The 24,344-nt window shown below is 37.7% G+C and overlaps 1 protein-coding gene across 1 annotated transcript in view; it reads left to right on the top strand.

Moving 5' to 3' along the window:
• GCT (RNA polymerase II transcription mediator) overlaps nt 1-20,712 on the top strand; it is a 45,091-nt gene extending 24,379 nt beyond the window's left edge. The window contains exons 13-23 of the mRNA XM_008809716.6: nt 7,451-7,712; nt 9,526-9,795; nt 10,717-12,066; nt 14,420-14,681; nt 14,768-14,903; nt 15,020-15,107; nt 15,245-15,323; nt 15,885-16,177; nt 16,634-17,723; nt 17,821-18,192; nt 19,852-20,712. Of these exons, the coding sequence (XP_008807938.5) occupies nt 7,451-7,712; nt 9,526-9,795; nt 10,717-12,066; nt 14,420-14,681; nt 14,768-14,903; nt 15,020-15,107; nt 15,245-15,323; nt 15,885-16,177; nt 16,634-17,723; nt 17,821-18,192; nt 19,852-20,489 (4,840 nt within the window). The 3' untranslated portion in view covers nt 20,490-20,712. The remainder of the gene's footprint in view (nt 1-7,450; nt 7,713-9,525; nt 9,796-10,716; nt 12,067-14,419; nt 14,682-14,767; nt 14,904-15,019; nt 15,108-15,244; nt 15,324-15,884; nt 16,178-16,633; nt 17,724-17,820; nt 18,193-19,851) is intronic.
• Nucleotides 20,713-24,344: the final 3,632 nt, after the last annotated feature.

Here is a 24,344-nt window from a genome sequence, read left to right as displayed (position 1 = left end):
TTCTTGTTGGATGTTTCCTGGCCATGACAGTGCTAGTGCTTCTCTCCTTGTGGTTCTGAATTTTTTATTGTTGTACTGTTAAGATTATGAAAACAGATTTAACGATGCCATATGAAGTGAAGAAAGTGCTTATGAATGATGCATGGACATGCTTATTTATGTGTACCATTAAAGGCATGCATAATTAAGTTTGGAGGGCTTCTCTCTTGGTGGCTGCATAGATGCCTAGGCACTCGCTAGGCCATACAAGGGGTCCACTGCTTGGCCTCATTTGGGTGGTTTGACAACCTTGAGGCATGATGAGTTCGTACTTTCTTCATCTTTGCACTTTGATGCACCAAATGGTAAATAATTCAATGATTGTTTGCATGGCTACATCATTAGTATTGTAGTTCAATAGCACTAGACAAGATCGTCTTGATCTTACACAACGGTCTATAGAATACCTGTAGAACTTGGAAATATTATTACTAGAGTTGACTAATATTTTCCAACTATTTTACATGTCAACTAGTGTGTCAACTTGTTAATTGGCTAATCAACTTTGTAAATTAGTTTTGAAAAATTAACAAAATATGAAAATGTTATATATGACATAAAAAACACCGCCATTGCTGTTCCCAAGCCTAGATGAGAGAGGTGGAGGGTTGATGCTAGGCTGACAGTTGGTTATAAAGATAATGTCAAAAACTATGAAATGGATCCAAATTTGATACATGATAGATACTAGGGTATTCTCAATTTTATGTGATGCTCCACTACCTGAGCCAATTGTGCTGAGAAATAGGCATTGATTGGCTAGATCATTGCCTATAAGAAACGTGTTATAGCATATTTAGTCGCAGTGACAAATAGGCAAGGATTGGTTAAGTTGTTGGCCATAAACAACTTGCTGTGGTATAACCTGAATGTGGTGACAAATGACTAGTATTTTGGATTAGGGAATCTTCTAGTAGTAACTTAGAATAGTGGAGGCCAAGTGGAGCGGTAAGGAGACTAGGAGAATTACATCATGCAAAGAAGCAGTACAAAAGAAGAAAATAAAATTTGCTACTTGAATGCTGGAACCTTAAATGGACAAAGTAGAAAACTAGTGGATATGATGATATGTAGGAGAAGCAATATTGCTTGTTTACAGGAAACTAAATGGAGAAGTAGTAAATCTAAGGAGATTGGAGATGGTAGAAACAATTATGTAGGTAAGGATGATAGTAGAATTGGAGTGGGAGTAGTTGTGGATAAAGAAATAACTGAAAAATTTTACATGTAAATAGTATAAGTGATAGATGAATAACTATTAAATTAGTTTTAGATGAGGAGATTATTAATGTAGTTAGTGCTTGTGCACTAGCTATCTCTTGAGCATAGGTTTAGGTCCAACCTCAATGGGAAAATGGACAGATAGGCTTAGAGGATAGGTTTAAGGGACAATTTTGGGAAGAAATGGATAGATTAATGCAAAGTATTCCAAAAGGGAAAAAGGATAATTAGAGGTGGTAACCTAAATGAGCATGCATGGAAGAATAGTATAGGATATGAGAGAGTTCATGGGGGTTTGGTTTTGGAGGTAGGAATTTAATGGGAGATTCTATCCTTGAATTTGCACTAGATTTAGCAATTGTAAATACATATTTTAGGAAAAGAGATCGTCTCAGTGTGGATAAAATTTGTCATGAATAGATTATTTTTTCATTAAGAAAAGAGAATTGTCAACTTGTAAGGATTTTAAGATGATATCAACCACACAACATAAATTACTCATTTTAGAGGGGTTTTTATCAAGTGCAACAAGAAAAGAAAAAACGAATATCCAAAAAATAAGATGGTGAAATTTAAAGGTAAAAATATTATAGCTTTTAAGGTAAATTATTAAAGAGGGGCAATTGAAATTGAAGGATTGAACCAAGCAAAATGTGGGACCAAATGGTGAACTATATTGAAGATAGCTAAAGATGTTTTAAAAGAGACAAAGGAATAATGAGGTAAAGAGGCAATTAACAAGTATGGTGGAATACTTGGTGGTGGAATAATGAGGTAAAGAGGCAATTAAAACAAAACGAATTTGCTCTAAACAATGACAAAAAAACAAAAGATGTTGATACTTTCATTAAATATAAGGAAGCTAAGAAAGACAAAAAAAAGTTAGTAAGCCTAAATAGGTGACATATGATAATTTATATGAAATTATCGGATTCAAAAGAAGGTGGAAATGAAATTCACAAAATAGCTAAAGTTAGAGAAAGGAAAACTAAAGACATTGATTAAGCTAGATGCATTAAAAGTGAGGATAGTAGGATATTAGTGAAAGATGAGAAAATTAAGAAAGATGAAGGTATTGTTTTGAAAAATTTTAAATGAGGATTCTGCAAAAGAAATCTTTAGTACATCAAGGAGAAGTCGTGGTACTAGTTGTACAATTCATAAAGATGAAGTTGAGATAGCTTTGAAAATAATGCGAAAAGATAAGGTATTAGGGCTAGATGAAATATATAGTGATGTTTGGAAAATCATGGAAGTTTGAGCTAAAATGACGTACAAGTCTATTGAACGAACTTACAAGAACTAAGAAAATGCCAAATGATTGGAGGAATGTTGTAGTACCTATACATAAGAATAAAGGTGCTGTACAAGATGGTTCTAATTATATGGGAATTAAGCTTTGAGTTACTCTATGATATTATGGGGAATGGATAATTGAACAAAGATTAAGAAAAGTAATAACAATTTTAGATTATCAATTTGGCTTTATGCCTGAAAGATCCATAATGAAGGCTATCTTTTTTACTTCGATAATTGGTAAAAATTTAGAGAAAAGGGAAAAAATCTACATGTTGTCTTTATTCATTTAGAGAGAGCTTAAGATAGGGTGTCAACAAGAGTGATTTGATGTGCTTTTGGAATGGTGTGCATAAATGGTATAATAGAGGATATGTATGCTAGGGCAATAACAAGTGTTAGGAGTTGTTGCGGTACAAGTATTTTTGTAGTCATATAAGCTTACATCAAGGGTCAGCACTCAGTTCATATCCTTTTTGTATTAACTATGGATAAGCTCACAACTAATATTCAGGAAGATATACCATGGTGCATGTTATTTCAAGGCGATATATTGTTAACTGATGAAAAGAAAACTAGATTAAATACTAATGTGGATTTGTGGAGGAACACTTTGGAAGAAAAATTAGTAGAACAAAGACAGTATATGGAATGTAAATTTAATGAGAATGAAAATGAAGATGTAGTATCAATTAGAATAGATTGGAGTGTTCGATTTCATTATTCAGGATCTATTATACAAAATAATGAGGAGATAAATGAAAATATATGCAATAGAATTAGAGCTTGTTATTTGGAATATTATATAATTGGTGCATATCTTGGAGACTTAAAAATTTTTTTACAGAACAACATTAAGGCCTACAATGTTGTATGGCTCAGTCTTGGGCAATAAAGTACATGAAAACAAATTAAGTGTGGTAGAAATATCAATGTTAAGATGGATGCATGGTAGAACTAAGAAGGATAGATTAAGGAATGTATATATCAGATGAGTTAGGAGTTGTACAAATTAAGGACAAGGTGATGAAAAATCGATTGAGATGGTATGAATACATAGAATGAAGATCTGAGGACGCTACTTTAAGGAAATGTACTTTAGTTTGTATTGACGGTTAAGGAAAGAAGAGGAAGACTTCAATTAACATGGACGGAGATTTTGAGGAAGGGTATGGAGAAACTTGGATAACATCTAACGTGCCAGTATATAGGAATACTTTGTGAATGAGGATTCATACATCCAACTCCAAATAGTTGGGAAAAGGCTAGATGATTATGATTGTGATTATATACGATGTAAAAAATGCTTTGATGCAAGGCAAACATACTTTATTTCCAGTTAGGGCTGTCAACGGGCCGAGCTGCTCGGGCTCGGCTCGGGCCCGGCTCGGTAAAAGCCCGGCTCGAGCTCGGCTCGTTAGTCAAACGAGCCCGAGCCCGAGCCCAAAATGAGGCCCGTTTAAATTTGAGCCCGAGCTCGAGCTCGAGCCCGAGCAGCTCGCGAGCCCAAACGAGCCCAAAAGAGGGCTCCAAAATCGAATTGGATTGGTTTGGGTTCGGACATAGCCCGTTAACCCAAACCCAATCCGTTACCTTCCCTCCCATAGTCCCACCGGCCACCTCCTCTTTCTTTTTTTTTTCTTCTCCTTTCTTCTGGGTTTCTCCAGAAGCGTCCGGGTGTCCCTCCCAGGCTCCCCTCCCCTCTTCCGGGTGTCCCTCCCCTCCCCTCCGGGTGTCCCTCCCCTCCTTTCTTCTCCGTTTATCCCTCTCTCTTTTCCCCTCTTCCTTCTCCGTTTCTCCCTCTCTCTTTTCCCCTCTTTCTTCTCCGTTTCTCCCTCTCTCTTTTCCCCTCTTCTGGATAGGGTTGTCCCTCCCCCTCTTTCTTCTCCGTTTCTCCCTCTCTCTTTTCCCCTCTTTGCCGACTCCTCCACCGGCGACGGCGGCGAGACTGCGACAGAGGAGGGTCGGGCCGCGGCCGGCGACGCGAATGCTAATGCTACGTGAGGAGTCCCTCGCACGGGAGGGTCGGGCCGCGGCCGGCGACGCCCACGGCCGAGCTCGCGGCGCCCGTGGCGTCCTCGGCCGTGCCTGCGGCCGACGCCCGTGCCGGCAGTGCTCGCGGCCGAAGCCGGCGGCCGCCGCACGCGACGAGGTGAGTCCTTCCTTCATTCTTCTTTCTTCTCTTCTTCTTCTTTTCTTTCCTTCCTTCATTCTTCTCCGACGAACCGCCGAAACCGAGCTCGGCTGGCGGCTGCTCGTTCTTCTCTCCGACGGTCGACGGAGACAGGGACGGGGATGGGGATGGGGCAGGCTCGGGCTCGGGCTCGGGCTCGCCGCTCGGGCTCGGGCTCGGGCAAACGAGCTTCACGAGCCCAAGCTCGAGCCCGAGCTGTGCCGCCCGAGCCCGAGCCCGATACTAGGCTCGGTACCGAGCCCGAGCCCGAGCCCGAGCCGGGGAGTTGGTGAAACGAGCCGAGCCGAGCTTGCGGAGGCTCGGGCTCGGCTCGGCTCGTTAACAGCCCTATTTCCAGTGCACCAAGAGTGGCTTAAATTAAAAAAAATAGCTGCATATAAATCATCCTGAAGAATATTAGTTACTTGTAAACAAATAGGAAACAATCTTTATTGGCTCAAAGAACAACACAAATAGCATGCTCCTTTTACAATTTTTGAATGTCAAAGCATTTAAACAACTTACAAGACTCCAACAGCTTAGAAGTACTTGATGGTTAGTGTCTTCATCTAGTTAAAGCCTTAAACAAGTACATTTATATAGGACTATAAGGACTAAGATCCAAATGCATCCTAAAAATGATAACAAGATGCCACGAATGATCGAGCATTGCCATTGTCACTCTTGTTGTAGCCCTTGTCAAGGCTATTACATCACCACACTTATTGAAGTAATCGAACAAGCACTTGGAAGCAGAGTGTGAATTTGATCATTTTTTGTTTATGCTTAAGTGAAATAGCCCCTAATTTGGCGATGATTCTATTTTTAATTTTTCTATCTTTTTTTGTTCTTGTTGGATCGTTCAATTTGTATGCTAGTGAGTTATATAATTGGTGGTAGAAAGTTTGAAGTACCATTGCTAGAACCTTACTGATATGGTATGGTATCATATCGACACAAGGTATTTGCCAACATATCAAAATATGAGGTGAAGTGCCATGTGTTGACATGGATCGTTGCTTGTATTTTATTATGGTATGGAGTCCATACTATGGACTGTACAGACCTATATGACTTGGTACTTAAATCCTTGGGTGGGGGCGCGAACTACACAAGAACCATGCTAAATCCATGTCTATTTGCTCCAAACTACCCTCGAGCTGGGCCAGATATGGGCTAAACATTTCATTCAGTTGTAGCAATGTTACTTGGACATGTGGCATGGGTGTCAAGCATCAAGGTAGAAGAATCCAATGCAGAAACTTTTAGGTAATGAGTTTTGGAGTTACTATGTATCTTATAGATGAGTACGCCAATTATTTATGAATTTGTAGATATCATCGAACAAATTGATGTGAAATCTTCTAATATGATGAAGTCTTTGTACGATAATGTTAGACTGCGCAACTTTTTTGTAGAATTGCCAAAAGTAACATATAGCGGTGTTAATATTTTGATTTAATGATTTGAAGTGTCAAGGTGTGTCATTAAATGTCCCAAAGTGCACAAAAAAAATCCTGAAATATCGACTATCGTGAAAAATTTGGCATTATTCCATGCTTGAACAATATATATTGATATGGAATTGCTTAAATCGCCCTGAACCATCCAAAACTGTCCTTGAGTTGGCCAATTGCCAAGGCACTCAGCTGCCAGGTTTACTCTTCCTCGAATCCCAGAACCACAAAAAGAAAAAAATACACTGTAACCTTGATGGGGAACCATTTCAAGTGCTACTCATTTATTTTAGGTTGAAAATTTGGAAAAGAAGGCAAACTAACTTGCACACAGGGTTTTTGTGGGAGCAATTGAACCATAGTCTATAGTAGCTTTAATATTCGTAAAGGATATTTTTAAATGGGGTTAACACATGGGGAAAGCTGCTTGGTCTTGGTGGCTTATATTCTTTTATTTCTAGGATTTATGGATGTATAACATAAAGAAAGTTCTCTCTATTGACATACCTCTTATATTAGCATGGCTTTCTTGTTTCTCTCTCTCTAGAAATTGTCTGAAGAGCAATGCGAGGCAAGTGCATGATGTGATGGGCAGTTTGCTAATGTGTACTGATGTATATTGGGGTAATAGACATTGGTTTATGTATAGTGTACCCACTATTAGTGTCATATTATGTACGTTGCTGCATCTAGTTGTTTTGAGCAGAAACATGATTTTTGGAAGGGCTTATCCTTTTGATCTTTGAAAGGGGTTGTAGTAGCTTTGAGTTCGCACAGGGTCCTTGTAAATCTGAGACTGTTAAAATCAAACAATTATTATTATTTTTTCAGCAGTCTTGTTGAACCATTTTTAACTAGCTTTCAAAACTAAAACCAAATCTCCTCTTCTTTTACACACCGAGCATTCTAAGGACACTCCAGACAAGAATATCATATATACTGGTCCTTTGTGTCTGTTTGTGACATATATGTTATATCTTTGATAACCTGTATTCTTGTGATCTTTGCTTGCATCTATACCTTTTTGGCTTGTTTTCGGGAGGATTATAGTGTGCAAACAACTTTGCACTAACTATTTTATGCTATTTTACTGTGTAATGCATTTAGTAATTTTTCTATGTTATATAACTTATGCTTTTACCATTTTTGCGGTCTGATGGGTGCTTATAATATTTTTTGTCCTTGTATTTTGGCTTTAATTTTCTTGAAACTGTCCTCTATTTTATCTATTTTATATTGTTTAAGATTTTCTTCTTCTATCCAGTTTTGCATTTGGAAACGCTTGTTGTAGTGGGCCCTTGGATGGACTTGGAGGTGAGTTTAGTGGTATGAGACTGCAAAAACAATATAATAGCAGCAGTAACAGCATAACTAGTAGCATCAGCAGTGTGAGCAGTACATCCAGCGATAGTGAATATGCAGTGGCTGCTGGAGCTGGTGATCTTGAAGCCGATGCTGACTCTCTTACATGTAGACATTCTGGTTTGTCTTCCAATGATCAGTTTGAGAATGATGGTCGCAAAATGGTACTGTAGACTGATAGGCATCAATTCTATCTATTCTTCACTTGCACATAAAGAAAATCATTTCTGCAATTTTTTATGGAATCAGAATTTTAATTTTGTAATCATCACTGATATGTTTCCTTCTCATCCTTTGAGAATTTTTTTATTGTTTTTGTGTAATCTGATTGATGTTATAAATAAGTGCTTAAATTTGATTACTCTTGCTTTGATATCTGGAAGTGCTTACTGTATGTATGCTTTATAATTAGTCTAACATTTCATGCCTTTTGTCCAAATTGAACATGCATGAAAAAAATATTATGTGCCATGCTCAAACCAGTCAGGAGCTTGCATGATATGCATACAATGCTACTTTGAGCTTACAGTTATAATGCATTAGCGTTGGGAAATACAGAAGTTTGTAACAAAAAGAACACAATTAGCATCCACAATGCATCAATTAATTCCTCTTTTTTAATCAAATTTAAACATAGAGCAAAAGTTACTGCTTTGTACTAGTCTTGATGCATGTGGTGAGCAAATAAATCTGATTTCAACAAGTTAATGGAAATACAATATTCTAAATATATGAAATCATTGCTTTCAGCACGTGCATTAAATAGTTTTAAGTAATTTATCATGCAAACTAACAGATACAGTCATTTTTACATCCTAACAAGTAACAACACAAATGATCTCAAAATTGATGATACAAAAATGGAAATTATCTAAAAATAATTCGGTTATTAATGATTGGTCGAAACCAAGAAATAACTCCTTACGTGTGAAAGTATAGAAGATATCTTTTAAGATCAAATAATTTGATCGAATTTATGACTGTATGTGTGGTAGCATCTACTATACCAGGAATATCAATTAACCCAATTCTTGCAATTGCTTAGGATACCCTCTTTTAGCTTCTAGGTCTATTTCTTAGTTCAAGATCCCTCTTTCTAACTGGAATAAAAGAATTAAATATTAACAACACATTTAGGTGTTTTGTATATATAGTGTCAATACTGTTGGTCTTATATTAATTGTTGTAATAGTGAAGCTTATGTGCTCTATGTGACCTTAATTTTTAACCTGGGTTAGTGAAGGATAATGGGCTTTTGTTATTACGTTGTCTCATCTGTAAGTTAAGCTTTCGAATGAAACCTAGGGTGTTCAGATTTAGGATAGCCATGCACATGTTTATAATGGGAAGGTAGGACTGAGGCAATGCCACTTTGTACAAGTTTGTGCTGCCATGTATAGTTTCACATGCATTTATACAGACAGATATGTAGTGGTACCAGCCAGCATGGATTATCCAAAGCAAGGTTTTGAATACCGGTGTCGAACCGCGTATCATTTTCCACTAGAAGGGTATGCTATTGGTACAGTCTGGTATTGACGGTACATGCTGAAAATAACATATTCTAAAAACTAAAAAACCTCCATGCAAACCAGTACGGATGGTATGGTACTGTCGGTCGGTATGCATCAGTATGGACTGATACATAGCCATACAGCTGGTATGCATTACTACAGCTGTTTTGACATCCCAGAACTTGTACCTATGTTGGTTTCGTGCTGGAATGGCAGTACCGGTCGTACCATCCCACTTCAGTGGTTTTTTAAACCATAATTCATAGTATGCATTATTCTAGCTTCCTAAGGACCGTCATAAATAACTGTCCTGGTTAAATTCTGTTGTGTAAATTATTTGAATTCTTATTCAATACTAGGATTATTTGATTGAAGTGGAAATTATTACGTTTTTTTACATGTCTATTATACGAATCAGATATGTCATCTAGTGACCTTGATATATGCTTGTTCTTAAATTTAGGTCTCCAAACGTGCACGCACTGGCACAACAGAAACAACTGGTCAAGCAGGCACCGTTGTAAGTGCAACTATCCAGGATGCTTATAATACTGAATATAGTGTTGCTGAAGCAAACAATTCAGCCGCTGCAGGAGCAGCAAATATCCAGGTTGGATCTCGTTGGGATTGGGATGATGATGACCGAGGCGTTGGCATGGACATCCAAGCACTCATCTCTGAGTTTGGAGATTTTGGTGACTTTTTTGAAAATGATGTCCTGGCTTTTGGTGAGGTATTTTTCCCCCCAGGGGCACTGATTGGATTAGAGCATAATATATTGTCTTAACTCTTAAGCTACATGTATTATTGTTAGTAATAATTTGATGTTAATATGCTATATTTTTCACTCTTTGACTTGTATGTGTGCACTTTTATATTTTCCAGCAGTATCTAACATACAGTTGAGATCAAAAAGCTGTAATGTTATTATCTGAAAAAATTGCTTATATAAGAGAAGATGCATTGAAAGATGGAGATTGGTAGAATAGGAAAATAATGATGATTTATTCTGACTACTGTAACCGTATGGTCTTCTCCAAAGTTTGCTGTCTTGGTACCGGATCCTATACCGGCGCCACACTAGCACAGTGTCGGTACTGTATGGTATTGATTTTTTTTGGTGTACCAAGGTCGGTATGCGACCTATACTAGATACCGGTACTGAACCGGTATAGCATGATACACCCTGTACCGTCCGGTTCGGGCCAATATAACGTACCATGGCCCTCTCCTTGTGCTGATTCTTTGATAGCTTCAGTCTAGGAATATTGTCTAGAGTAGTGCATAACATCACCCTGAAATTTGGTTTATTGTTGGTTTGAATGAACCTAATCATTATATGATTATATAGTTTAAGCTCATGGTACTTGTAAGCAAGCTACAGTTTGGTTTATCTTTCAAACTGTTGAAATGATGAAGGTAAATGGGAAGGTTCAATATAGGCTAAGCACATGTCTGCATGAAAGATGCAAATTGAGACAAATTCCCTATAAGGTCCTCTTTTTTAACTATCTAACCTAGTCGTGATTTGAGAAAATCATTTGTGATGGATGCACGATATTTTGGTTCTCTCTATAGTTTTTAAATAGCATCTTGTTTATTATTTATAATATTATTTGATAACAAATGCTGAAGTTTTATTTCTTTTATATAGCCCCCAGGTACTGCAGAGTCGCAAGCTTTTATTTTTCCAGCTTCAGATTGTGGGGATATCAGTGGTAGCCCTATGGGAGGAATGGAAGTGTCACATCAGAAACTCTCTCCTGTTGGTCTTGCATCTTTTGAGGGAATTAACCCCCAATCCACTGCACTTACAGAGGATACTAGAAACCATAGTGCAGAATTTACTAAGGATGCTAGGTCATCTGTTTTAGGAACCCATTCTTCAACACCCTCAACAGGGAAGTTTGACTATCTGACAAAAGCTGAAGCCATGATGACATTTGCCCCAGAATATGCAGCAGTTGAGATGCCTGCTAGCGAGCTTCCAACATCAATTTTTAAAAGCCCATACTTGCCTAGATCTAGAAAGGTTGAGAGTTCACATTCTAGCTCTGTTGCTTATGTATATAATGCAGCACCACCTTCTCCTCGAATGATGACATTAGAAGAAAAGCCTGAGGTGTCAGCTAAACTCAAACTGGGTTCCATGGGGCATGGTGGGAATTTGTCTTTTCAATCTTCAAAATTATACACGCATGTACAGAGTGGGACAAAAAAGACTAACAAGAGATCCGTTAATGATGACGTCTCTTCACGTGAAGGAGACGTTTCATTCTGTTTATCCAGCATAAGTTCCTTAACTACTGTCCCTACTCTCCAAAGGAAGAACCAAAACATGTTGGAGACAGCACATTTTCTGCTGTCTCTGAAGACTGTGCTTGCTACAGAACTTGAATGCACCATGTTCCAAGCTGCCATGTGTCGGATAAGACATACATTATTATCTCTTAGCAATAAAGTTCCTATTGGGTTGAGAAGTACTATATCAGATCTAGTACAAAGTGACACAAGCACCAAATCCGACATTATGACTGGTAAATACGAGATAAAGAAGAAAGATAACATACCAGTCAGAATAGCTGGTGATAGTGATGGAGGAATGCATGACGGGCCTGTTACTGCACAAGTGGGTGTTTGGCGCTCGGTTGGAGCTCCTAAAGGAACAAAGTCTTCAATTACACGCAATTCTGAAAATTCTTCTTCTTTGCTACTCAGTACATTGCATGACGAGAATTTAAATGTCTATGGGCAAAGGCAACCTCTTCAGGATCTTCTTGATGCTATGGCCTTGTTAGTCCAGCAATCTACTTCCTTCGTTGATGTCTCACTTGATTCAGATGATGGTGATGGTTCATATTGTTGGCTTGCACTACAAGAGCAGCGGAGGCGTGGATTTTCTTGTGGTCCATCTATGGTTCATGCAGGTTGTGGTGGACTTCTAGCCACATGCCATTCTGTGGATATTGCTGGCATTGACTTAATTGATCCACTTTCTGCTGATGTAAGCTTCTGTCTATGATCTGTGATTCAATATTGTTGCTTTTTCATATCATAATTTTGCACAGCTGACTATTTGTTTGTACTTGCATTAATTATTATGGTGAGGCAATCCATTTTCATTTGCTACAAGAATACCATCCTTTATGCAAAATTAACTTCTATATATTGATTAATAAAATTTTGAAGTGTGAACAGACATCAAATTCTTAAGCATGATAACATTGCCCTATAACATCCTTTTGTTTATAATGCTCCTATTGTCATATAACATTCTTTCCTCCTATCAGTTTTGGTCAATGTGGTACAAACTTCCTTCACCCTCACACAATGAAGGCATATTATTACTCATATGGTTCAACATTACCTCCCCAAATTCATCCATCCTGATCTAATTAAATCACACTAGAATTTTTCATGTGCTATGCATGTGGCTATGGAAAGAAAGTGAGCTCAGTAGTCAAGAGGGGCGATCCTGCCGATAGTTGTCTGAGAAGAAAAACCAAAAGAGTGGAACCAAGAATTGTCAACTTAACGTGAGCCAAACATGGGGGTGGAGTCGCCCCCAGAGTTTGTATTATAAGAAGAGAAGATATGCCAAAGTGTTGTCAGAGGTCATATAATCTCAAGAATAAGCAATGCATATATCTGGTGAAATGTCAATGGCTGAAGGTGGAAAAATGGAGATTTTGCTTCAAGGAATACAAGTAACAAATGACAAAAAAAAGGAAAAAATGAAAGATATTAGATGGTTAACAAGTCAGGAAAAAACCCACTATGGTTGAGTATGCATTATATAATGATCTATACAATGTTGAATAAGTGATGAGAGAAGAAAAGATTAGCTAAGTTGAGGGAGAGGAAAAGCTGGATATAAATCAAATAAACTCTTGTTAGTTGTTGGAAATAAGAAATCTATTAAGAAGACAAAGGAATTAATTAAGAATTAACATGATCAGGAAGATGCATGGGTAGCAATATTTGATTTAAAACATTGTGGCAGATATCAGTTCAGAATGAAGTTAGAGTTTAACATCTAACACGTCCTATCTGGGTTCTTGACTTTGTTTAGATAATGTGCTAGATTAGCTGTGACACAAGAGAAAGACTTTTTTATTGAGGAGAAATAAAAAGGGTTGGCCTCTAGGTCTTGATATCGAGCCTTATTTAGCTTTATCTTGAAATAAAATCTATTATATCTGATCTCTCTCGGGCTTTCTCCTTGTTTATTGCCATGCCAGTTCATTTGACAAGGGCGTGGAACCTTTAGCATATGATTAGTTTATGCTAGTCATGGAAATTCAAATTTCCCACCTTTTCTAACATATTAAGTTGTTGGAAGTAGGATTACAAATGAGGTGACAAATGATTTATGATGGTGAATTGGTGGTACTAATTGATTTCAATAGTGGTAAATTGAAAAATTCTATTGTTGTTATGTTCATTGTAACATTTGAGTTATGGGGGGCGGATGGCTTGGAATATTGGTCAAGATAATGATGGTTACCTTGAACCTAGTTAATACTTGGCATCATGGTTTAAAGGTTTTGAAACTTTGAAATCAAAATAAAACATTTCGATTGCATGGGATCAGCCAAATTCCAAGGCTACTTTTTGGCCGAATCTCAGTATATGGCCAACAACTCCCTTTTTTTCGCGGGGGTCGTATATTTATTTATTTGAAGTTCAAAAAGTATTAAATTAAGACTAATATTTGATTTTGCAAGTTTTGAAATTTCGATGTTTAGTGTCCTGATCTGAGACTTGAATTTATTCAACTCTCGAGGATATTACAGTTGAACAAAAAGTATTAATAATATTAAACCATCCTTGAAGAAACTATTTGACCATGTAGAAGGCTACAACATTTCCACGCCCACTAAAGACTCATTATTTTTTTTTTTTTTAATTCCTTGAGTAATTATGAGATTTACAGTTGACTACTACAACTACCTTGATAGAAAGTCTAGAGTAGGGAGGGGGCAGCTCATCTTGCCTTGTAGATCTAACATAACTCTAGAAAGAATAAGCCATGCGCATCAAGGTGATAAGCATAACATCGTTCTCTAGGGAAAAAAGTTGAGAAGGTTAAAGTTTGTGCCTGGATACATTCCTTTTGTATCACTGGTTAATCAGCAAAGAGATTTTTTTTTTCCTGTATTGGTGACACTTCGTACTGCCATTTTGCTTTTGATGCCATATTAATTTATAGCATCATCAAGTACTTTATATTAGTGACATTTCCTGTAATAGAGTGCTTATTGAAGTCTTTGGTGTTGTTTCCTTCTATGGTTGTTTTTTATGGATATCAATGTGGTCGTGCAGCTTATTGTTTGACCTTTTTTTTCTTGCTACAGATTCAAGCATCATCTGTGATTAGTTTGCTGCAATCAGATATAAAATTAGCCTTAAAATCTGCTTTCGGAATTTTGGATGGTCCACTATCTGCGATCGATTGGTGCAGGGGTCGTGGCCAATCAGGTGATTCGAAAGCCACAGGAGATGGATATTCTTTTCAGTGCACTGTAAGTGAAGCTAAAGATTCTTCAAGCACTGTAACCCTGGCTGGAGAGCCAATTAGCCCACCTCAGTCTACTGGCGGTTCATCTTGCATCAGAGGTATATCTTGCTGCCCATACAGGATTCATATTTCATGGTATCTTACTATGTCAACATTATAATTGACTGAGAAAGTACTGCCACAGAGGGAGCAAGAATTGATGAGTCATCTCAAAGGAGATCAAGCCAAGAGATATGCAATTCAGAGTCAGAACAACAAAAAGGCTATTGTCGTTTCAGGCCAATACTTACAATTCTCCCATTACCTGCTATACGTGTTGGGTATGTATTTTTCTTTGGTTGCTTGCTGATGCTAATTTTCCAAATCTTTTTTACTTTGAGCAACCTTATTATGTGAATCCTATATGAGATAGACACATGATATCGTAATGCAATAGGTATCAGGATGATTGGCTGGATATGCCAGCAAAGAATCTACAATTTTGGGAAAAGGGTCCTCTTGAACCTTATGCTTCACCGAAGCCAGTAAGTTACTAAAAGCTAGCTCTAAGTGCCATAAAGAATCAAAATTCTCAAATACTTTCTTGTTTTTTTGGTGTCATCATAGATGTTTGAGTGTATTTTGTCTTAGTAATGCTCATTTGTTGCTGTTGCGCTTGCAGATTATTTTCTATGCTTTATGTCCAGATATTGATCTCCTTTCATCTGCTGCTGCCGATTTTTTTCAACAGTTAGGAACCAGTAAGTCTATTATCTAGTTTTATTATTGATGTATGGTTTTCTCTTTTAGTTTGTAAAGCATATCCTTTTCCAATTGTGATTTATTCTCTTAATTCAGTGACAGTTATGGAAGTGAGACCCAGCATCCTTGGGTTTTCCAGTAGGAAATAACTCGGACACACCAAGGCATAAAACTTTCCAATGATCATTGGGCATCCTGTAGATACATGAACAATATGACAAACTCTAGATGACATCACAGATGTGCATGGCAAATCTTACATATTGAAGTCTCATATCATGGCTAACCATGACTCTAACCATCAAGCCTTGTCCCAACTGTTTGGTTTAGCTTTATGAATCCTCATTTGTGAAAAATTTGCATGCCTTTCTCCTCTAGGTCTATATCTATTTTTGTAGAAAAGACATTTCTAAGTTTTCAGGGAAAATAATTTGCGAATCTTAAATTTGTCATATTAAATTGAATGGGCCTGGATATATGTCTGTGATGTTTTCTGATATTCATATGAGGTTATTTCACAGTAAGTGCTATTCTTCCTAACCAATTTCTTGTTTCTCCAGTTTATGAAGCATGCAAGCTGGGAACACATTCACCTCAAATAGGTGGACAGATGGACCCATCCTCGGCAAAATGTTTACCTTCTGGCCTTGTCCTTGTTGATTGCCCTCAACAAGTGAAGATCGCCAGCAATCATATTACTGCTATCAGCTCAATACGTGATTATTTTTTGGCCCTTTCCAAAGGTTGGAATGTGAAGAACTTCGTTAAGTCTCTTACAAAGGTTATCAAGGAATTGAAACTTGCTCCAAATTTGTCAGTAAATCAAAAAGAAGGAAGTAGTGGGCCTTGTACGGTATGTCTTTATATTCTTATTTTCTGGTACATTAAAACCTCACATTTGATATTTGATGGCAAGATGAAGTTCTTCAGGTTGTTTTTACGAGGCTTGATGGGATAGTTATGTTTATGCCAATACTTTGTTGATTCAGTGAAAATCTGGAAACATTACATTTTGCTATATGAAAAGGAAATAAGATATGTTGCCACATGGCTCTGTCTCATATTACTTGAGATTCTCTATTGCAGCTCATACTTCTGTTGATTCCACTGCCTTATTAGGTTTTTAATTGCATATAGTCACACTTCTGATTTGAATGTTCTGCAATAATTTATTTAGATAATTACTTTCTTCTGCTCATGAATGATCTGTGATCTTCCATTGTTGGTTGTAAATGGAAAAAAATGTACACATAGAGGTCTTATAGCTAAATTAAAATAACAGACTTACCTGACTTTCTAATTTGTCCAGGTAGTTTATGTCGTATGCCCCTTCCCTGAACCCAGGGCTGTTCTGCAAACACTGATTGAGTGCGCCAGTGCTCTTGGATCAGTGGTTCTGTCACCAGACAAAGAAAGACGATCTCTATTACATTCTCATGTTGCTAGGGCCTTAAACTGTACTGCCGCTGCAGATGAAGCATCAGCATCAAATGTTGTAATGCTCTCAGGGTTCAGTATTCCTAAGCTTGTTCTGCAGATTGTAACTGTGGAATCTTTGCTAGGAATCAATAGGCCAGTTAATGAGCTCGCTATTTTGAAGGACATTGCATTCACTGTATACAATAAGGCTCGACGAATCCCGTGGGCTGCTCCTGCCTCTGACGTGCTTCAGTCATCAGCTGCCTCAGGGAGATCTCAATCCACATTGATGCATGTAACTTCTCCTATTCCAGGCCTGTGGAAGGACTGTCATGCTCCTCGGTTATCTGGACCAACTCTTACAAGAGAGGCTGAACTTGATTCTGCCTTGAGACCTGGCACTTGGGATAACTCATGGCAACCATCAAGGGGTGCAGGGTTAACTTGCGAGCCAATTAGACCAGTAGACTTGTGTGGTCAGGATGATACTAGGTACATGTTTGAACCACTTTTTATATTGGCAGAACCCAGCTCGGTAGAGCATGGAACCCCTTCCACTGTGTTTGGGAGTGCAGTGTCAGAGACTTCAAGTTTAAAATCTGTTATTGATGACAGTGGCATGTACATGCAAAGTTCAACATCTGGAACGAATGCAGATATTGGAACAACCTCCCTGCTTGATGGATCGGAGCATGACTCTAAAACAGCAAGCCTTCATTGTTGTTATGGGTGGACTGAGGATTGGCGCTGGCTAGTCTGCATCTGGACAGACTCTAGAGGAGAGTTGCTTGACAGCTACATATTTCCCTTTGGTGGCATCAGTAGCCGCCAAGACACGAAGGTTCTCCAAAGCCTTTTTGTTCAGATTCTGCAACAGGGCTGTCAAATATTATCATGTCCATCCACTGATTCTTCTACTGCCAGGCCAAGGGACATAATAATCACACGTTTTGGATGTTTCTTTGAGCTTGAATGTCAAGGTATTTGGAATGCTTAAACTTATGTTATTTTGTAGATTTTGTAATGCAGGTCATGTGTATTCTGTTCTTTCAGTTACCAATTTCTTGTTGTGAACAGAATGGCAGAAAGCTATCTACTCAGTTGGCGGTAATGAAGTGAAGAAATGGCCTTTACAACTACGGCGGTCTATGCCTGATGGCATTCCCTCAACAACTAATGGGACTTCTCTGCAGCAGCAGGAATTGGGTTTAATTCAAGACAGAAACCTACTTTCCTCACCTGGCCCTTCATTGTACAGCCCTCATTCCAAGTCCAGCTTTATTAAAGGTGGTCTGGCTCAATCTAGCACCAAAAAACAGCTCTTAGCAGGACAGACAGGTGTGGACAGCGCAAGGGGGTTATTGCAATTGGTGCAGAGCATCAGTTTAATTGGAGTTTCTATTGATCATACGTTGCATTTAATCCTTCAACCAGATGCATCTTCTGCCGGTAAGTCCCATCTTTTACTGAATTGCAAATGTGTCAAGAAAATCAAATATGCATTTATGAGATATTAGTGTATGTTGCATTTCTTATGTGTTACATGTTTAGGGCTGAAGGGTGTGTCGAGGTGGACCGTTCTTTGCGTGATGCAAATGCGGTTTATATGAGGATGGAAATTGTGTTTTTGCTTTCCTGGATTGGTGGGATCGTCCAGTCATGCAAACAACTGCTAGTCCTGAAATCAACTTTAGCAATAAAATTGAACAATGAAATTGACTGGCTTGGTTTCGTTTTGCAAACCTAAGCCGTAGTCACAGTTTAGTAGATCTATGCAAAAGCTAGTTGTCATTCTAGTAAATCCATGGCTTTGAATGGCAGATGGTCAGTAATTGGCATTTTTCATTTCTCAGCATCTGTTAAAGCCAAAAAACTGCAACTCATTAGCTGGCTAATGACTCCTTGGCAGACTTGAGACACGGATAGTTTTTGCTCATTAATCTATTATCGAACCTTTTTGAGGTGGCCCCAAATAGAAATGCTTGGTGGATGATGAGCTATAAAGCAGAACTCAAAAAATTGAGTTTTAAAAGTTTTTGAGGTTCTTAAGATTTATCTCAAGCATTTTCTGTGCTCAATCTATTCAGTGGTTGCATGTGCCTTCACTAGTTTGAACAATACTAGCATCCCTGTTGGTTTCTTGTGTCATATTTTTGATACGGTTTCAGGCTTTTAATTTCTTGGCAAGTTGTGTTAAAGAAACAGGAGTCTTTGTTCTTAATCTTCCACCTCTAGAGTTCATCCAATCTATTTAGTGTTTTAAAAAGCGGCTGCAGTATATGGGCGGTCAAGGGACCGCATAGTGCATAGACAACTTGTGGGCTATATATGCAGGTGCATATGTGGTTACCATTTTTAAATATTTAAAATTAAATATAATATGTTAAGTACAATAAAAACAATAATAATGCTATTAATTTTTTATGGATGGATAGCAGCAGTATTAATAACAAAAACAACTAATAATTATTGCTTATTACTTGGTATCTAATATCCAATAAGAATATTTGTATCAGGCCCTCATGGAACCACATCAAACCTAATTATCAGCTTGAACCCGCTTCCCTTACATGAGCCTACATAAGATTGGGGCGTATATATAGCTCCAGAATGATACATGGGCTTACATATGCAGCTTTACAATACAAAACAAGCCATATATGTGGCCATGCAATGCTAAGTGGACTGTCTTTTTGGTCTGCATGCAGTGTAATTGCATATAATACTGTATATTGGTGATACACTGTATTCAAGGTACTCTATACATATATGCAGGTGCATATATGGTAGTATGCACCACATTTTTAAACACTGAATCTATGGACATTATAAACTCATGAATTTAACACATGCATTATCTTCTGCTGTCTCAATAGTATGAATTCTTAGCTTTTGTTATCATATCCTAACTTATCTTGATTATTGATATATCAGCGCTCAAATCAGTCACATGTTGCTCGAATATAATTAACTATATTTAAAATATTTTAGTAAGACTGCTTATCCAAGTTATGAAATTTTGATTGTCATATGCATGGGGAATATTCATTTTTTTAATATAATTTTACTGCAAAATTCTGGTCATTATGGTAATGATGTTTGATACAGGTGGAGGATCTCAGAGCACCAGCAGCTCAAGCCTTTCAGGCTACTTGGAAGGATTCACACCAGTGAAGTCTCTAGGGTCTATGCAGGAATCTCTTCTCCTAATCCCCTCGCCCAGTTTGCGCTACCTACCTTCAACACCCTTGCAACTTCCCACTTGCCTGACTTCGGAGTCTCCGCCCCTTGCCCATCTCTTGCATAGCAAAGGGTCTGCAGTTCCCCTGGCCACTGGATACGTCGTTTCCAAAGCAGTCCCAACCATGAGAAAAGACCCAACAGAATTGACAAAGGAAGATTGGCCTTCTATTCTTGCAGTCAGCCTCGTTGATCACTACGGACGCAACAATAACAGCATCCAAGAAAAGATGGTCCGAGGTGCTGGTAACATCACTGTTGGTAAGCAAGGTAGGAGTCTGAATCCGGAGGCCATCAATAGGGACTGTGAGATGGAGACGCATTTGGTTTTAGAGTCTGTAGCGGCTGAGCTTCACTCTCTTTCTTGGATGACTGCAAGTCCGGTGTATCTTGAAAGGCGCACTGCACTACCTTTTCACTGTGAAATGCTTCTAAGACTAAGAAGGCTACTGCACTATGCGGATAAAGAGTTTTCTCGGCCACCAGAAAAGGCACATCAAACTTAGACAAGCTTACGGTCTTTAGGCAGTCTATAACACCAAATTTACCAGCTGATTTTCTCTTCTAAACATATCTTGTACATTTTAAGTTGCTCCTAACACCAGGATGCCCGGCAGGCTGCTACTGATAATTTTGATATTTTGGGTTGCCTGGAGATGTAATATATCTATTCTTGTAAGTATAGTCATCACATTCAATTGATTTTCACTGAGGATCTCATCTGTATCATCTCATTCTGTATACTTGTGTTTTTTTTTTAACATGCTTCCTTAAGCATATTGCTGTATGTGTTGTGATATTTTGGTTTAATCCATCATATTGAGGAATCAGTTGCATTCCTCAACGGATCTCATGTCTTTGTTTCGTTCTTTGGGAAAAAAAGGCCCATAGGTAATGCGCTATACCAAAAAAAAAGAAGGGACAATTATTAGTTGGATCAGGTTTACTGCTGACCATTAATAGTTTAATCGCCTTCCCTTCCTTTCTTATTATTACACATAAAAGAGGAGGGAAAAGGGATTAAATTATTAGATTTCTCCAAAACAGCGACAGCCCTCTTTCATAAATCTTAGATTCCTTGAACTCCGCTGGCTTTGATCAGAGATAATTATCAAAGATATTACCAGTGTGTTGGTGACAACAGGGTCGTCTGGATCAGTTCTAAGCTGTAGCTACTTTATCAGCAGGGCACCTTCGTTCTTGCTGCAGCACAAGCGGAGAGTGTGAATGACTGAGAAAATAACATATGGAGTCTCTCAATTTCCTTTTGGATGCAGGGATTTTGACGGTGAAAATGGGTATTTTCAAGATGGGCTCGTTTCGTTTGCGGAAAGCATTTTTCCTCCTAAAAATATCATTTTTGGAAAGCAGATTTTTAGCAAGAGGATGCCTAGAAAAGTACTTTTAGCATGTTTGGTTGACCATGGAAAAGTGACAGATTTCCAAAGTGTATGTTTGGTTGACCATCCGCTTTCTTGGGAAAGATATATATAATTTCTATTATACTTTTAATAAAAATTAGGTCTTTAATGCCTCTTTAATAATTTTTTTAATGCTGAAGGGTCTTTTTGGAAAAAAATAAAAATGGAGTGATTCCCATCTCATGGAAAAGACTTTTTCATGAAATGTGGGAATCATATTCTCATGGGAATACAACTTTCCCATCTCTCTCTTTTGAAAACTCCAACCAAACAAGAGACATTTCATTACTTTTCCGTTGACCATATTTTCCTCCTCCTTTTCCCGTATAATATCGTAGCTGCTCACGGTTATTTTGGCCGATTGATCTTCCAATATGCTAGTTTCAACAATTCTCGTTCCCCGCGAACCAAACGAGTTAGTCTTTTTTGGATGCAGGGATTGTTTATAGGGTCGCAAATGGGTCGCTTGACCTGATATTCTTGGGTTTCAGGTCATGATTTTGGACCCGAAAACAATCCAACCTGATCAGGGTTGGGTTGAGCCCGTTCAAACTTTGGGTTGCAACTGGATTTGGTTTAGTCTGCAACATGTGTAAAGCTTTTAGCAATTCTTTTACAGCTGAAAATTATGAAAGTTGGTATCAAACGCAAATGACTAACCGTTTTTGAAGCGAGCTAAATGTTTTGATAAAATAAACATGAGTTTTCTTTCCAAAAAGCATTCTTTGTTATGGTAAAAAATGGATTCTTTTAGCATCAAGGTTTACGAATTAGAACTATAAAAAGTAAATGCTCGATAAATTTGAAACAAACGATAAAATTAAACACAGCTATATGAGGGGCGGTGAAAGCAGGTGGAATCAATCGCAAAGGATGAGTTGAGGCTGAGGTTTAATTGAATGGAATGAGGAAAGGCTAGGGAGAAGATGAAGGGGTTTATAAATGATTTAGGTTTTTGGATCCGGTCGTCCGATCCATGCTGGGTTAAGTATATTTTGGGTTGAGGCAAAGGGTTAGGTTGGATCCGGTCAGAAATTACAAAACCTAAACTCGGATTGATCTTAAAACAAATTTTTTACCTTGACCTTAAAGTAGAACTAGTTTTTGACGCCAAACAGCCCCATGGATTTTCACAAGCAGGTCCAACCAGGTCCCATCCAATCTTTGGATCATGAGTCAACTTCACCAATTTTCAGGTCTAGCTGGCAAGAAGTTGATTTTACCATAAATAGGGCAGATACATAAATATACATAAATTTTATCTAAGAAATGTGAGCTTCGGTTCACCTTTTTCCTTCAATATATAGATTTTACCATTGGTTGGAGCTCGGCATGCAGAGGGATGGCAATTGTATCCACTCACGATAAATGGCTTTGGATGGGATATTTTATAATTTGGTTGGGATTGAGTTCGCTGAGACCAATTTGACTATTAATAGGGCAGATACAGATATGGCTCTTTGATCAAATCCATTCCCATGTCTTTATGATAGTGATAATAATATCATGGTCCATGCCTTAATTGAGGCATGGTTTGATGATTGGAAAATTAGGTATTTAATAGTTTGAAGAATAAATGGCTTTTTCCCTTATCTACTCTTTAATTTGAGCAAGAAGCAGGAGGGCAATTTCATCTTTATAATAAAATCCAAATCACCATGTAATCCAGTTCACTTTGTTCTGTGAATTTATCCCTCCAATCAAATACTAGACAAAGCTATTTCGCAAGATAGGTTCAATCCCTCAATAATACGCAGTATAATACGATTCCAAACTTCATGTTTCTATTGTTGTCCTATTGCGTATCCCTTTTGCAACATGGCTGGGCCACATCATTGACATAATAAGCTTTGTTTTTATTATTTGATATGTCTAGCATTTGGTATTATAATTATCTAGATCTAAATTTTTGGGAGCGCTTCATTGAGGAGTCCAAAATAGAGCCTCCGCTTGGAAGGTAGGCCAAGGGTGATGATTAGGTGTATTTCTGATAACACCACATGCTTTTCCCACATTTCAAAGTTATTTTTTATTATTTGCAATAAAAAATGATGCATATATAGGAAGAGAGAATGATTTGGCTACACTCAAATGGATCTCCACTCAGATTCAATCAGATCTAAATTAGATGATGGAATTTCACGTCGATGACCAGATTATTGGATATGATCTACTATTTCTGAAGTACTTATAAATAAAAAATCACATGACCTTGAAATTTCTAACTTATGCATTGAGTGGTAAAAAGACTGGATAGTTTCAATAAGATGAAATAATATTTTTTTTAACTGCTTGATGTATAAGTTAGGGTTATACAAATCATCTGATGGTGGGTGTGTAAGTGGTTTAGAGATAGAGATATATTCAATAATTTATGCAGGCAATAGTTTTCTTCAAGTCATCAGTAAAATTATTTTCACTCGAATAGGAGCTTTTGAGAAAATTAATGCAAATAAAAGTTGATCGAAAACCCAAACTAAGAGAGAAAGAAAACTTCTAAAATTAGATTCTTAATACATGATTATTAAAGAAAATATGTAGCAAGGAGGATGGGGAGAATTGTTACTACATCTTGCTCCTGTCTGCCATCTATTCCAATTGCAGCTTAAAGGTGCAAAATCTAAGATAACTCAAAATGGAGAGAAAACGAAATGAAAAAAAAAAATCAATTTAAAGGATTTCATAACGGTGTACGAAGCACATCTCTTTTTCTTGGTTCAATACAATCTCTTGTAAGAAGAGGGCGAAGACATTGACAAAGAATATTCTTTATAAATATTCATATGTTAAACTTGGAGTTGCTTATCTAATTGACCTTAACTTGAGACTTCATATGCAACATATTTTTGTATACTTTATAATTAAGTTTCTTCCAGGCTGGCCCACAATGAGTGAGATCCCTACTTTTATAGGCATAGCTATTAAACGTAAGGTTATCAT

Source organism: Phoenix dactylifera, chromosome 2, assembly GCF_051530095.1.
Source record: "Phoenix dactylifera cultivar Ajwa chromosome 2, Ajwa_hap1_PhDact_Kaust_v1.1, whole genome shotgun sequence".
In the NCBI taxonomy this organism is placed as follows: domain Eukaryota; kingdom Viridiplantae; phylum Streptophyta; class Magnoliopsida; order Arecales; family Arecaceae; genus Phoenix; species Phoenix dactylifera.
This window is presented reverse-complemented; position numbering and strand designations above follow the sequence as displayed.